Source organism: Carya illinoinensis, chromosome 6 (assembly GCF_018687715.1).
Source record: "Carya illinoinensis cultivar Pawnee chromosome 6, C.illinoinensisPawnee_v1, whole genome shotgun sequence".
In the NCBI taxonomy this organism is placed as follows: Eukaryota; Viridiplantae; Streptophyta; class Magnoliopsida; order Fagales; family Juglandaceae; genus Carya; species Carya illinoinensis.
In genome coordinates this window covers 35,419,319-35,434,724 of record NC_056757.1, presented here as the reverse complement: position 1 = coordinate 35,434,724, position 15,406 = coordinate 35,419,319, and the positions used below count along the sequence as shown (strand labels likewise).

Here is a 15,406-nt window from a genome sequence, read left to right as displayed (position 1 = left end):
CCCAAGGGAAGAAAGAAGAAGTTAACGTGGCATGGACTCTTTCGGGGAGCTTCTTGTATTATCCGATCGAGAAAAGTTTTTTCTTCCAAATTGGTTAGAAATTTCTTGATCATCCTTTTATTCATTCCTCTACTATAATAACTTAATTAATAATTAATACAGTAAAACTTATATATTTGGATTTGTTTGAAAACACAATTATTCTTATATATTTTTAGATTACTTTATTATAATTTACAAACTATTCATTACTATTTACAAATTATTCATTATTATTTTATCAATTTTAAGTTATTGGTGAGGACAAATAAATACCAATTTTAATATATTGGCTAAGGCTATAAATAAATAAAACTATTTGAAAAATCGCTTGAGATCAATTTGTTTTACTTCGATTCATTTATTAAATGAGCTGTTCGTAAACATAAAACTATGATCGAATACTAAATAATACAATTAGTTTAAAATTCGTCTTGTATAAGCTCTCAAATAAAATCAAATATTACGTGTTTATTATTTTTTATGGTATTATTTATATAATTATACTTTAAATATTTATAGAGATTTAGAGAAATACCACCCATATTTCTAAGATCGGTTAGCCTTGCATGCACAGCTATCGACTTTGGGCCAGTGGGGATTCATGACGTAGTACACACGGTGTATTCCATAAAACTTTGGCAGGAGAGAAATATATAATTTATTGATTATATAAAAATAAATTTATAAACTAACATACTTTAATAAATAACGTCAAGTTGTAAAATACATTTGTCATTATTTGATATGATAGTTCTCCCTTTAGTAATATAATAGTTCTCTGTCACTTCTCTTGGCATAATAATTCATGGCTATATTCAACAAAGTTGGTAATAAAGTCACGATGTACCGATTACCAGTCAATCCACGTCGTTTGATTAAACACTCACGAAAGTTCTGTCAGGTTAAAAGCTGTATTTCTCTTGAAAAAGACACGGTGCTTCTCAGTTACCACGATCATCTACTCGAATAACATGTCATATGGGGATATGAGTCACTTTCTCGTTGACAAACATTCGTTTTATATGTATCCAAGAAGAAATTTCCGATCAAAAGATGATCTTTTAGTCAAAAGTTCGACGTCAATCGATCGACAGAGAAAATTTGACCAAATTTCGCTAACAAAATGATAGTTAGCTAGCTAGCCTACATGCAATTTGATGATCATCATTAAGCTAGCTTCTCTCGACCGCAACCATGTTTTTCCTTTTTCACACAACAAACCTCCTTCCGTACTTGATGATCATAACCATTTTCATCTTCCTCGCAATCCCCTGTGCAGCTCAGTTATCATTCAACTACACCGATTTCAGTAAAACTGACAATAGATCAACTTTAAATGTTTCAGGAAACGCTACTTTCTTGGGTTTAGTCATTCAGCTCACGCCAAATGCAGTGGATAACTGGGGTCGAGCCACGTATTCACAACCGATGCATCTTTGGGATAAAGAGTCAGGAAAACTCGCCGACTTCAACACCAGCTTCTCTTTTATCATCTATTCGGAAGGCAGAGACAGCTATTCAGATGGGCTCACTTTCTTCCTCGCAAGCCCCGATCTTCCTCCACCTTCTCCAACAGATGGCGTTGGCATTGGCCTTGCGAGCCGTGAACAAGTGAGAGACCCGAATTTCTTGGCTGCATATAAATTCGTTGCAGTGGAGTTTGATACTTATCGGAATAGAAGATGGGATCCGGTTGAGCCCGTTCGTGAACATGTTGGTATCAATGTCAACAATCTAACATCCCAGAACTCAACACCATGGTATAGTGTCATTAAAGAGAACAGAACATATAGTGCTAGTATTAGCTATCGTTCTAGCACGCAGAATTTGAGTGTCACCTTCACTGGATTCAACGGTGTCAATGGCACCGTGCCAGTTCAACAGCACCTTTCATCTATAGTTGCTTTTGAAGATCAGTTACCAGAATGGGTTGAATTTGGCTTCTCTTCCTCAACAGGATTTTCGACCGAGTTGCATGTTCTTTGTTCGTGGTCCTTCGAATCGACGCCACCTTTTTTCATTCGGAAATCTGCAGAACCTAACAAGAATGGAGACGACGGCAAGAAAAAATTGGTGGTGGGGCTGAGCGTCGGTGCATTTGTTTTAATTGGTTGTGTAGGATTGGTTTGGCTTATAAATAGGAAGAAGCGAGATAGAGGGGAAGAAGAGAATTTAGGCTTTGAGTTTTCCATGGACGACGAATTTGAACAAGGTACTGGGCCAAAGAAGTTTTCCTACAAAGAACTTGTTGGTGCCACTAATGATTTTGCAGAGGAAAATAAGCTTGGAGAAGGAGGGTTCGGTGGGGTTTATAAAGGATTTTTAAGAGACTTGAATTCCTATGTTGCTGTGAAAAGGGTGTCACGGGGATCCAAACAGGGGATAAAGGAATATGCGTCCGAGGTGAAGATCATTAGTCGACTGAGACATAGGAATTTGGTGCAACTAATTGGTTGGTGCCATGAGCAGAAAGATCTCCTACTCATTTACGAATATATGTCAAATGGTAGCTTAGATTCGCATCTTTTCAAACGCAAGAGCTTGTTAACATGGGCAACGCGGTACAACGTTTCTCGAGGCTTGGCGTCTGCATTGCTGTACTTGCACGAAGAATGGGAACAATGCGTTTTGCACAGGGACATTAAGGCAAGCAACATCATGTTAGATTCAAGTTTCAATGCGAAGCTCGGAGATTTCGGCTTAGCTAGGCTGGTGGAGCATGCAAAAGGAGCACAAACCACGAAATTGGCCGGGACCATGGGCTATATGGCACCAGAATGTTTTATCTCGGGCAGGGCTAGCAAGGAGTCTGATATATACAGTTTTGGGATTGTGGCTCTGGAGATAGCCTGTGGACGAAAACAAATTGAAACCAAAGCCACAGAAGAAGCAATTATGTTGGTAGAGTGGGTTTGGGAGCTTTATGGAAAGGGAAAGCTTCTTGATGCATCCGACCCCAGATTACATGGAGATTTTGATCGGCAGGAAATGGAACGTTTGATGATTGTTGGGCTTTGGTGTGCTCATCCAGATCACGCTCTCAGACCTTCAATTAGGAAAGCCATTCATGTGCTTGATTTTGAAGCTTCACTTCCCATTCTGGCACCTAAGATGCCAGTGCCAACCTATCTTGATCCTCCAGTTGGGCCATCATCTGCATCTTCTGCTACCGCTTCTGACCAAGTCCAGCTCTCTGAGTCTACGAGCCATAGTATTCACACAGGGTCCTCACAATTCAATACATCTTCTACAGCATCATCTTCAGCAACCATACTTTTATACTCGCACTCTGACAATTAACACCATGTAAGATAATACAGGGTCGAGCACAGACACTTGATGTGCATGATATACTGATTTTTCAGTTTTTAATGTATTAGCAATTGCTGTAATCTCTTATCCTTTCCAGTGAATATATAGTTTATATTTTGTCAGTTGTCATATAGCCTTTCTGGTGGGTCTGTAGCTCAAACATTTACGGAAAGACATTATCATACCTAGACAAAGTCCTCTGCCTAACCTGACAGAGACCGTGACAATCAACCTTCTTGTGTTTGTTTTGGCAAGAAACAAAAGCGAATCTTCACAAGATAAAAAAAATAATAATAATCATAACAGTTCTTTGTTCAACAAAATTAAAAGTATGGCAAAATATTTCTCCCCTGAAATATAAACATGCATTGCATGGTGTAGGAGACCTAACAGTCAGCTCCATTTTATGTTGACTGCTTGGTTTTTTGGAGCAACATCTGCCCCATGAAGATTGTCTGCTGTGACTTTCCTATTTGAAAGACTTAAATACTTTGTGGAGCAAAATTCGGGACCACGGCTTCATTTTTCATGTGGTTTGAAGTATATTCATTTTTTAAAAAATATGCAGCTTTAAGATTTGCAAGATCTTCACATTTTCTTTAAAAAAAGTGATAAGTCGAAGATCTATATGAAAAAAATTATATTTTTAATAGTAAATTCCACTTTAATAAATATGCACACTCAATCCAATAATTGTATTTCATATTAATTCAATATTAATAGAGCTAAATTTTTTGATGATTCAGAAAACATCTCAACTCATCTTATTTAATCATTATAATTTTCTTAAACTCTCAAATAAAATATATATACAATAAATAATTTAATTTTTTTAAATTTTAAAATAAAAATAATATTTTATTTAATTTTTATGTCATCTCAACAAAAATAACATTCTAACATACTTTCACTAGCTTTGGGTTCAATGATGTGATCAAATACTTTTAGTAGTCATGTCTGCTGGACTACTCGTTGAAATGAGACAAGAAATGTCTTAGGTGGAAACAAGAGTTAGGTTTGGACACCGGAAATGAACTATAATGAAATGATTTGAATTAATACGTTTATTAGATTTTGAGAGAAAAGAGAAAATAAAAATATTAAAAATTTATTTGAATATTATTTTTTAATAATACTTTTATTTTGAAACTTGAAAATGTCGTTAAGTTATATTAATTTTTATGTTTTGTTTTGAAGTTGGTAAAAATTGTATTAGTTTATGTGTAGTTTGAATAATGATTAAATGAAAATTTTGAAAATTTGAAATTGAAAAATATTTTGTGTTTGAGTGATTTTTGTGCATGAATGAAATTATGAGAAGTTTTGATGATTTGGATAATTATGTGTGCCATTTGATCTATTGCCAAACAAGCCTTTATGGTAGGATTGGATAGTAAATTGAAATGAAAGTTAAAAGTTAAATAAAATATTTTTAGATTATTAAAAATTTAATATTATTATTGTTTTGAGATTAAAAAATGTTGACTTGTCTATTGTATTTTGTGTGAGAAATTAAGAAAATTATAGTGATGAGATAAAAAAATTGTGTGGAAATTGTCTATTCATCCATTACTGGTTCTTCCCAAACTGAAGATTTGATCTTACAACTATTGTCACTACACCCCGGAGAGATGCTGCCTCCTTCCATGTCATATAGCCACCAACCATCCCACTTTGCTTGCAGAGACGGCCCCACATAAATTCTCCCCCACAAATAATGTTTGATCTCCTACATCTTAAATATCCATGAGAGTCTGAGAAGATTGTGCCAAAATACCTCATGTTAGAAAAATACACAATGATATAATAAAAATTACAATTAAATTAAAATTAAAACAAAGTCAATTTAGATTGAGGAACATAAATCTTATTTTTTTTAAAGAGATTCAAGTCCTTTACGGTATACGAAATCTTAAATTAACTAATACAACAGAACTCTTCTTGACTTGACCCTTCTAGGATATATCAGCCAAACTAATTGTCGTATAACCTGAACTAACTCTATACAAATAGTTGAATCTAAAACTCCACTGAAAGAACACCTCTCTATTGTGAGGAGAATCTCTAAAAAAATAAACACACTATTTCTTCCTCTTTTTCTCAAAAGAAAAATACTACTTCTCTATTCTAGAATAGCACTCGCCAATAATAACACTCACTGGACGCCAACCTCCATTTTTAAATTTAAAAAGAAGAGTCGTAGACGTTATACACATGCAGATATGAAAACTCTGGCAATCAAAAAAATAGACACCAAATTAATATAGAAAATAAAACGGCTTCCAGGATTAATACATTAGCCGATAAGCAATAAATTAAGTGACAATATTGAAGAGAAAGAAATCAAACTGCTTGGTTTAAAAACAGACAATAAAGAGGTAACACTTCAGCAATTTAAAAGATTATTTAGCAACTGAAACACAAGCCCAATTAATGATTAAAAAAAAAAAACGATCAACTCCACCATAATCAAACACACTTTAATGACCATTCTCAATTTCAAATGCCACCATAACACAAAAAACGTTGCCACCTTAATATAGAAATAAATAAATTAAAAAAAAAAAACGTTATAACAAGTTCTTTTAAAAATACCAACACCTCAACATCATCTACAACCTGAACCAACTTTTTAGATATCAGAAAAATCAGTAAAATGATCTCCCCGTCTGACTCGAGCAAATATTCTCTAAAATGCCTCGATGAAACAGTAGGGACTTCCCTTTTAGTAACCAAAGCAGTGATTTGGAGAAGAGAATCAACGACTTCTTATCACTGCTGTTGTGAAAAACGATGACAATAAATTTAAAAAGAATATGGAACGAGAAAACAATCACACATGACACAAGATTTACGTGATTCGGCAAATTGTCTACGTCCACGGGAGTTGCAGGGAATTTTATTATTGAGAAATATCACACTACAATGATGGATCAATCATTGTACGGCCATATGATATAATAATCATATATATAGTCAAACGGCGGAAAAAACCCTAGAGTTGTGTAAAATGCATGTTCGCTCGAGCGGCGTGTCGAGCGCGCGTCGAGCGAACTTCCTTCCCGCATCCGCTCAAGCTCACTGTCGAACTGACATTGAGCGTTCAACTCTGCCTGACTTCACTCGAGCGGCCAGTGCCTCCGCTCGAGCGGTGTGGACCAAACTCCACAGTACTCAACAATTCTCCCACTTGGAAACTGGTACACTCGCTGTATCGCCGTCTTCCTCAAACATGATATCCTCCACCTCTGCAACTCACTGCTCCTGTCTTTATGCTAAAAGACCAACTGAAGTTGTGCACAACTTCAGTTTCTCAAGTGTAACACCCTTTGTCAACATATCAGCAGGGGTCTTGCTACCACAAATCTTCTCAAGTAACAACTGTCCATCATCTAACAATGATCGTATGAAGTGATACCTGATCTGAATGTGCTTGGTCCTGGAATGAAATACTGGATTCTTAACAAAGAATATGGCACTCTGACTATCACTGTAGAGAGTGCCTTTCTGATTCTTTTTACCCAATTCCTCCAAGAAGCCCTGTAGCCATATCATCTCCTTTGCAGCTTCTGACACTGCAATATACTCAGCTTCTGTAGTGGACAAAGAAACTGTTTTCTGTAGATTAGAACCCCATGACACTGCAGTACCACCAAGTGTATAAACAAAACCTGTGGTACTCTTTCTACTGTCAATATCTCCAGCTAGATCAGTATCAACATAGCCCTGCACCTCCAAGCTCTCTCCAGAGAAACACAAACAGGTTTCTGAGGAGCCCTTTAGGTACCTCAAAATCCATTTCACTGCTTCCCAATGTTGCTTTTCTGGGTTACTCATGTATCTACTCACAACTCCCACTGCATGGGCAATATCCGGTCTTGTGCAAACCATAGCATACATAAGTGAACCAATAGCTGAGGCATAAGGAACCTTACTCATGTAATCTCGTTCCTCCTCTGACTCAGGTGACTGATTCTTGCTGAGTCTGAAGTGACTGCCCAAGGGTGTGCCAACTGGTTTGGCCTTGTCCATATTGAACCTGCTGAGTACCTTTTTCACATACTCAGCCTGTGAGAGTCTCAACGTACCTCTGACTCTATCTCTGACAATTCTCATGCCAAGGATTTGCTTTGCAACTCCCAAATCCTTCATTGCAAAGTGCTCTGACATCTGCTTCTTCAAATTATTGATCTCATCAATACTAGCCCCTGCAATAAGCATGTCATCCACATACAACAGCAGAATAATATAAGAATTGTCAAAGTGCCTGACATAGCAACAGTGGTCTGCCTGACATCTAATGTACCCTGCACTGTGCATGAAGTTATCAAATTTCTTGTACCACTGTCTAGGAGCTTGCTTCAGGCCATACAAGCTCTTCTTCAGTCTGCAAATTGAACCTTCCTTTCCCTATACCACAAACCCCTCAGGCTGGTGCATGTAGATGTCTTCTTCAAGGTCTTCATGAAGAAAAGCTATCTTCACATCTAACTGCTCAAGAAATAAATCTTCAGTAGAAACCATAGTCAGTACCATTCTGATGGTTGTGATCTTCACCACAGGAGAAAAGATCTCAGAGTAATGAATATCCTGCTTCTGCTGAAAGCCTTTTACAACAAGTCTGGCCTTGTACCTCTTACTGCCATCATGCTCAGTTTTCACCCGGTACACCCACTTGTTGTGTAATGCCTTCTTCCCTTATGGAAGTTCTGTCAACTCCCATGTTTGATTCCCTAACAGAGAATCCATCTCATCTTTCATGGCCAGTTCCCACTTGCTAGAATTTTCATCTTGCAAAGTTTCTTCGTAACTCTGCAGTTCTCCACTATCTGTCAACAGAATGTAATTCAAAGTAGGTGAGAAACGTTGTGGAGGACGTATAGTCCTAACTGACCTGCGAACTGCAACTGTAGGAGTGGACGGTTCTGAAACTGCTTGCAGAATAATAGGAATGGGTGCACTGGACCCACTCTCCCCGTCACTCACATCTCTACACTGCACTGTGACCTCTGGTAGGTCATCCAATCTTACAAACTCGGACTCTTGAGGAGCTACTACAGAAGCTGTACTAGACTTATCCTTGTACATAATTTTCTCATTGAAAATCACATTCCTGCTTCTTATGATTTTTCGACCCTGATCATCCCAGAAACGATAGTCAAATGCCTCGTCTCCATAGCCAATGAAATAGCATTTCTTTGACTTAGCCTCAAGTTTACTACGAGTATCAGAATCAATAAGCACATAAGAAAGACAACCGAAAGTTTTAAGATGAGAAAATTTGACCTCTTTCCCGCTCCAAACCTCCTCAGGCAGTCCACAATCCAGTAGAACTGATGGCCCTCTGTTTATCAAGTAAACGGCAGTACTAACTGCATCTGCTCAGAAAGTGGGTGGTAGTCCAGCTTGCAATCTCATGCTTCTAGCACGCTCAATAATGATTCTGTTCATACGCTCAGCAACTCCATTTTGCTGTGGTGTCCCAGGAATGGTCTTCTCCATTCTGATACCCAGAGCTGCACAATACTCCTTGAACCCACCATTGACATACTCACCACCATTGTCAGACCTCAAACATTTCAGTTTCAAACCTGTCTCTATCTCAACCATGGCTTTCCAAATTTTGAACACATTAAATACATCAGATTTATGCTTCAAAAAATAAACTCATACCTTCCTACTATGGTCATCAATGAACGTGACATAGTAGCGAGAACCTCCAAGAGATGCCACTGGGAAGGACCCCACACATCTGTGTGCACAAGATCCAGTCTTCCTGTCGTAGGCGTCCTGCCATTTTTCAAGAAGCTGACCTTCTTTTATTTCCCCATAACACAACTCTCACACATACTGAGATCAACTGACTTCAATTCTGGTAGCTTGCCTCTAGACAGAAGTTCTTTCATACCCTTCTGACTCATATGGCCAAGCCTGCAATGCCACAAATCTGTTGTGCTCTCTGCAACGGTAGTAGCAATAGTGTCAATTAAACCAATAGTCATATATAGTGTACCAGTTTTCTTACCCCGAGCCAGTACCAATGCCCCTTTTATGACCTTCCAGTTGCTATAACACCACTAAATGACCACACTCATCGAGCTGCCCAACAGAAATGAGGTTCTTCTTCAACTTAGGAATGTGTCTGACCTTTTGTAAGATCCATTTGTTCTTGTCAGGGAGTGCAATATCAATGTCTCACATCCCCACTACGTTCAAAGCCTCTCCATCAGCCAAATACACCTTCCCAAAATCACCTGCAACATAGTTCCGCATTAGCTCCCGGTGTGAAGATGTATGAAAGGAAGCCCCTGAATCCAGTATCCAGTCATCAACTGGACTATGAACTGCAAGCAATAGTGCATCTTGTACTTCTTCAGTTACCACATTAGCACTATCATTTTCGGTCTTCTTAGGATTTTTGCAGTTCTTCTTTATGTGGCCAGCTTTGCCACAATTCCAGCAAGTTGCTTGTTGACCAAGCCTTGACTTGCTCTCGCCCCTATACTTTGATTCCGCCTCTTCCTCTGTTTAAGTTCTTGTCTTGTGATCTCCCTCGAGAATCAACATTTAGAGCTGAACTCAAACCCGAGGTCTCGCCTGAATCTTTCCTGCGCACCTCCTCAGCCAAAATCAAATCACGAATATCATCATATTTCAATTTAGATTTACTAGTAGAATTACTGACAGTCATTCTCATGGCTTCCCAACTATTTGGCAGTGAAGCCAATAGAATCAGTGCACGTATCTCATCATCAAATTCAATTTCAACAAACGACAATTGATTTGTGATAGTATTAAAATCATTCAGATGTTGTGCAACAAACGTACCATCTGCCATCTTCAAATTGAATAACTTTTTCATCAAATGTACCTTGTTATTCGCTGACGACTTTTCATACATACCTGACAAAGCCGCCATAAGATCCGCAGTCGTCTTCTCCTTGATGACATTGTGTGCAACTGATCTCGACAGGGTTAATCGAATAACCCCCAGAACCTATCGATCCAACAGGTTCCAATTAGCATCATCCATCTTTTCCGGTTTTCCCAATAGTGGAAGATGAAGTTTCTTCCCATAGAGGGAGTCCTCTATCTGCATCCTCCAGTATCCAAAATCCGTGCCATCAAACTTCTCGATCCCCGATGCCTTCAATTCATCTCCAGCCATCGTTTTTTCTCAGACCCGAACCTGGCTCTGATACCAATTGTTGTGAAAAACGATGACAATAAATTGAAAAAGAATATGGATCGAGAAAACAATCACACACGACACAAGATTTACGTGGTTCGGCAAATTGCCTACGTCCACAGGAGCTGCAGAGGATTTTATTATTGAGGAATATCACACTACAATGATGGATCAATCACTGTACGTCCACAATGTTTCTACAGTACGGCCACATGATATAATAATCATATATATAGTCAAACGGCGGAAAAAACCTTAGAGTTGTGTAAAATGCATGTTCGCTCGAGCGGCGTGTTGAGCACGCATCGAGCGAACTTCCTTCCCGCATCCGCTCGAGCTCACTGTCGAGCTGACATCGAGTGTTCAACTCTGCCTGACTTCACTCGAGCGGCCAGTGCCTCCGCTCGTCCGCTCGAGCGGTGTGGACCAGACTCAACAGTACTCAACAACTGCAAGTGTTCCCTGCAAACTCAAAGCATAGAACTTGCCTCTTATAAACCCCATGGCATTTGCAACTTGCATGTAATGCTGTTGTGATTCGTTTGAAGCTGTTTGTGGATCGATAAGGCCGGTGCAGTCTTGTTTTATCCAGTCGAGCTCTATTCCTTTCATTCCTCTAGTTATGAGCCTAGCTATGGAACACGAAAGCTGGATGACTAGTGCCCGTTAAAACCAACAGTACATACCACGCAATCATTGTTACAAGCTGGATCTCAAGGCGACGATGATCAGGTGGTTAGGGCGGCGAAACTAACCCGAATTGTTGCATCCCATGGTGGGAGACAATACGTTGATATCTTAATAGGCTTTGCTGGATGCAAGAGAAAGTAGGCTGAAAGCGTTTATCCTTTAGCCAACATTACACAATTACGTAAGTATTATAATCTATTTTAATTAAATATATTAGAATATTTACGATGATATTAATTTTTTATCTTATATGTAGGATAAAATGGTTATCATACGTGCTGAATATGCGTCAGTTTAAAATTCCTCAACAAATGATGTTGACCTTTTTACACAAATTTTGGGTCAACATTCAGGATATTTGAGGAGTTTAGGTCGTTGTATAAAGCCTTCCGCCTCTTCCTCTTTGTCCGGATTTGCCTCTACAACCTCTATAGCATTAAAGAATGTGAATTCTAAGATCAAAGAATTGACTGCAATGCAGCATGAGTTAGAGGCTCAATCGGCGAAACAAAGAGACATGGAGATGCGCATAAAACAACATGAAGAACAATTAGAAGAGGAGAGAGACGCAATTCCAAATACAGCAGCTTATGCAATAGTTCAGGCCTCCAAACAACTAATTTACATTATTCGTAAAGATTTTGAAATTTATTTCTGTATGAAAAATACTAGTGTTGTTTTATTTTTATTTTTATTTTCTAGGCAAGATTAATATATTAATAGAGAAACTAAACAATACATGAGCATGAGTAGAGTATTAATTATACAATACAAAATTATACAATGGAAGGAGGGTCTTTTCCACTATAGAAGTTGAGCATACTGGGTGGAATCCAGTTTTGGGATATGCTTCCATATGATAGATTGGAAGCGGCCCATTGCGCAAGGTTGTGCATGCACCGATTCTAGGAATGGTGAATTTTCTACACCCTCCATTCTTCAAAATGTCTGAGTAAGTACTTGATGTCTCTAATGGTAGGTTGCATGATCCAGTCTGTTGTCTTTGTTGAGATGGATATTGCTTGTATGACTTGCTTTGAGTCTCCCTCTATGATAATTTTTGGAATCTTTCTTTTGACTGCCTCTTGTATTAGCATCAGAGCTGCCATTACTTCTCCTACATTTGGGCTTGTGCTTTTGATGAAGTCTGTTTGTATGAAGATAACTTCCCCTTGGTTGTTTCTACATAATGAAGCAATTGAACTCCCATTTGATCTTACTTCCATTACTTTTGTGAGTATTGAATAATTTGTAATGTATTCTTTTAATTATTATGAATGTTAATTGGTTTTTTGTTATATGGTTTAAATAAAATATCCACCATTCAAACAACCAACAAACCGTTAGAACGGAAGTATTAAATCATTCAAAAATTGATAGAGTATATATAATCCATTTTATTTTCTTATCGTTCGAATATTACTTGATGCCGTTGTTGTACCATTCAATCAATTCATGAAGCGTTTGAACGCTTTCTCATGGCAATTTATTCGAACATATTGGACGTTTAAACGGTAAATTTGAACCATTCGAACAAGATTCTGGAATGAAATTCAATCGTGGCAAAAAAATAAATAAATAAGACCATTCCAACATGTTCGAATGGTTTTCTTTAAATCGTCTCAAAAGATACTTTTTAGGACGAAATTATGATTTTCATTCTAAAATATCTTTTAAGACACTGTTGTTGAAACGATCTTGAGACGATTTTTTTTGTCTAAAGATATATTTTGAGATGAAATCACTATCTTTTGGGATAAAAAAATCGTCCTAAAAGACTTAGTGTTTCTGTTGTAATGACTCCTAATAAGGCTGTAGTTTGATAGAAATGTGATTTTAGATGATCTATAAATAATAATAAAATATAGTCAAAGATAAAGAGGGTAAAGTGACCTGACAACCACCCTCATGACCCAAGATCAACCCACAAGAGTGGGATTTATTCGGAAATCACGTGTCACTCACAAAAGATTCAATCATAACCTCATAAGCTAATAGTCTCAAAATTCTTAGTACCAAATGTACATACTTCACCTATTTTCATTGGTGTAAATAAAGTAGGCTTAAATATTGACTTCGCTACCCAGTAATTGATTTTGAAAAAAATGATATTTACAATTTTAAAAAGTATAAAATATTTTACGTAATCTAGAATCTTCATAATTTCTTTTTTTTTTTAATTGTAAATTTTACTTTTTTTTAAAATGATCAGTCATGTGTGGGATTTATACACTTTAAAATTGTATATATATTATTATTATTATTTTATTTAATTTGATCTCCATATGCGTGTGTACGTTTCTGTGGAATATGAATCCCAGGAATTAAAAGAGTTGTTAGAATTGTTAGGTACATAATAAATTTTGTGTCTCACAGACTAATTACTTGTATATGAACCCGCTGTCGTACTGTTCTCATTAAACTTTGGAAGGACCTGATAATTGGCCGACAAGTGAACACGCATGCATGGGAAATTAATTGTCAAAGATAGACTTTCAGCTTTCCACCTATTTTGAAAAAGAAGTTCAACCCAGTTACCCAAGGAAGAAAGAAATTAACGTGGCATGGATTCTTTCGGGTAACTTCTTGTATTATCCGATCGAGAAATGTTTTTCTCCCAAATTGGTTAGAAATTTCTTGATCATCCTTTTATTCATTCCTCTACTTCCTCAAAAAGGCCACAGGGGCTCGATAATATATAATTTAATTAATAATTAATACATTCAAACTCTACTGATAATCCACTCCGGCAGTGTTTATCAGAAAGGTCTGTTTGTTTAAAAACACAACTATTTTTTCCGATTACTTTATTACGATTCATAAACTATTTATTATTATTTATAAATCATCTGAGATATTCTTAATATTTAAGCGGACGCGGGTGTGTTTGCGTGTTGAGGTATCCTCAACACTTCTCAACTCTTCTCACTAATATTCATTACTTTATTATTACTTTTCACTTATTTTTACTACTATTTCTTACTTTTTACCTATTTTTTATTACTATTCATTACTTTATTATTACTTTTCACTTATTTTTTATTATTATTCATAACTCTCATCAACACTTCCTTTAACACCCAAATCCATAAACCACCCTCGATGCATGCATCTTTCTAGTATCCTGATCTTGATGGTTTTCTGGTTGCTAGGTACGTACAGGCCCAGCTTCTCGTTGCATGTTTGCGCATGTTACTCACTTTTTGCTGCTTGTTCGATCGTGTGTACGCTACATTACTACGTACCCGTTGTAGATTTACATTTCTCTTCTGTTTGGAGCCCAGCTCTCATCTCCACTGCTTGGCGCTGCATGTGCGAGCTAATTCTGGACTGTTGTACGTCCCATGAGACATAGTATACGTACAGTAATATACATGTCGATCGCCTAAAATGACCAAATTCAGGAAGATTTTACTCTTTTTTTTTTTTTAATGTAGCTAGCTAATAAATAACTAAGCATGGGTTATTAGTAGTTATTAGTATATATAATTTTAATTACATAAAATATTGTGATGAGATAAAAATATATCACGTCGTTTATATTTTGTAAACACCTAATAACTTTTTTTTTTTCCCTCAACAACTTATATATATCTATGTACGTTGAAGTCCATCACTTTACCAATTTCAAGGTACTGGTGAGAACAAATAAATACCAATTTTAATGTATTGGCTAGGGCTATAAATAAATAAAACTACGTGAAAAATCGCTCGAGATTAGTTTGTTTTATCTCGATTCGTTTTTAAAATGAGTTGTTCATAAACATAAAATTATGATCAAATACTAAATAATACAACTCATTTAAAATTAATTCGGTTTGTCTTGTATAAGCTTGTATAAACTCAAATATTTACGTGTTTATTATTTTTTATGGTATTATTTATATATTTATATTTTAAATATTTATAGAGATTTAGAGAAATACCACCCATATTTCAAAGATCGGTTACCCTTACAAAAAAATAAAAAAGGAGGACGACACTTCCTAATCTTTATTAACTCTCATTTATGGAGGAGAAAAATTACTTTCAATAAAAAGAAAAATTAAAGAATCGCCCAACAAATAAACCCATGACAACGGCTTACAACACTTTAACTACTGCGAAAGAAAGTCAAACCCAACTTATCTAACTTATACAAACCTCTTAACTGATCTTGTGGAAATTGACCAA

At 36.7% G+C, this 15,406-nt stretch overlaps 1 protein-coding gene across 2 annotated transcripts; it reads left to right on the top strand.

The window, feature by feature from the left end:
- The first annotated feature begins 1,020 nt into the window (after nucleotides 1-1,020).
- On the top strand, nucleotides 1,021-3,476 carry LOC122312435 (L-type lectin-domain containing receptor kinase IX.1-like). Of its 2 annotated transcripts, XM_043127042.1 has the most exons (2): nucleotides 1,290-1,645; nucleotides 1,696-3,476. In XM_043127042.1, the coding sequence occupies exons 1-2, from the start codon at nucleotides 1,430-1,432 to the stop codon at nucleotides 3,340-3,342; spliced, it is 1,863 nt and encodes a 620-aa protein (XP_042982976.1). In that variant the 5' UTR covers nucleotides 1,290-1,429; the 3' UTR covers nucleotides 3,343-3,476. The 2 variants fall into 2 exon arrangements, with proteins under 2 accessions (XP_042982975.1, XP_042982976.1); XM_043127041.1 differs by having other exon boundaries at nucleotides 1,021-3,476.
- The last annotated feature ends 11,930 nt before the right edge of the window (nucleotides 3,477-15,406 follow it).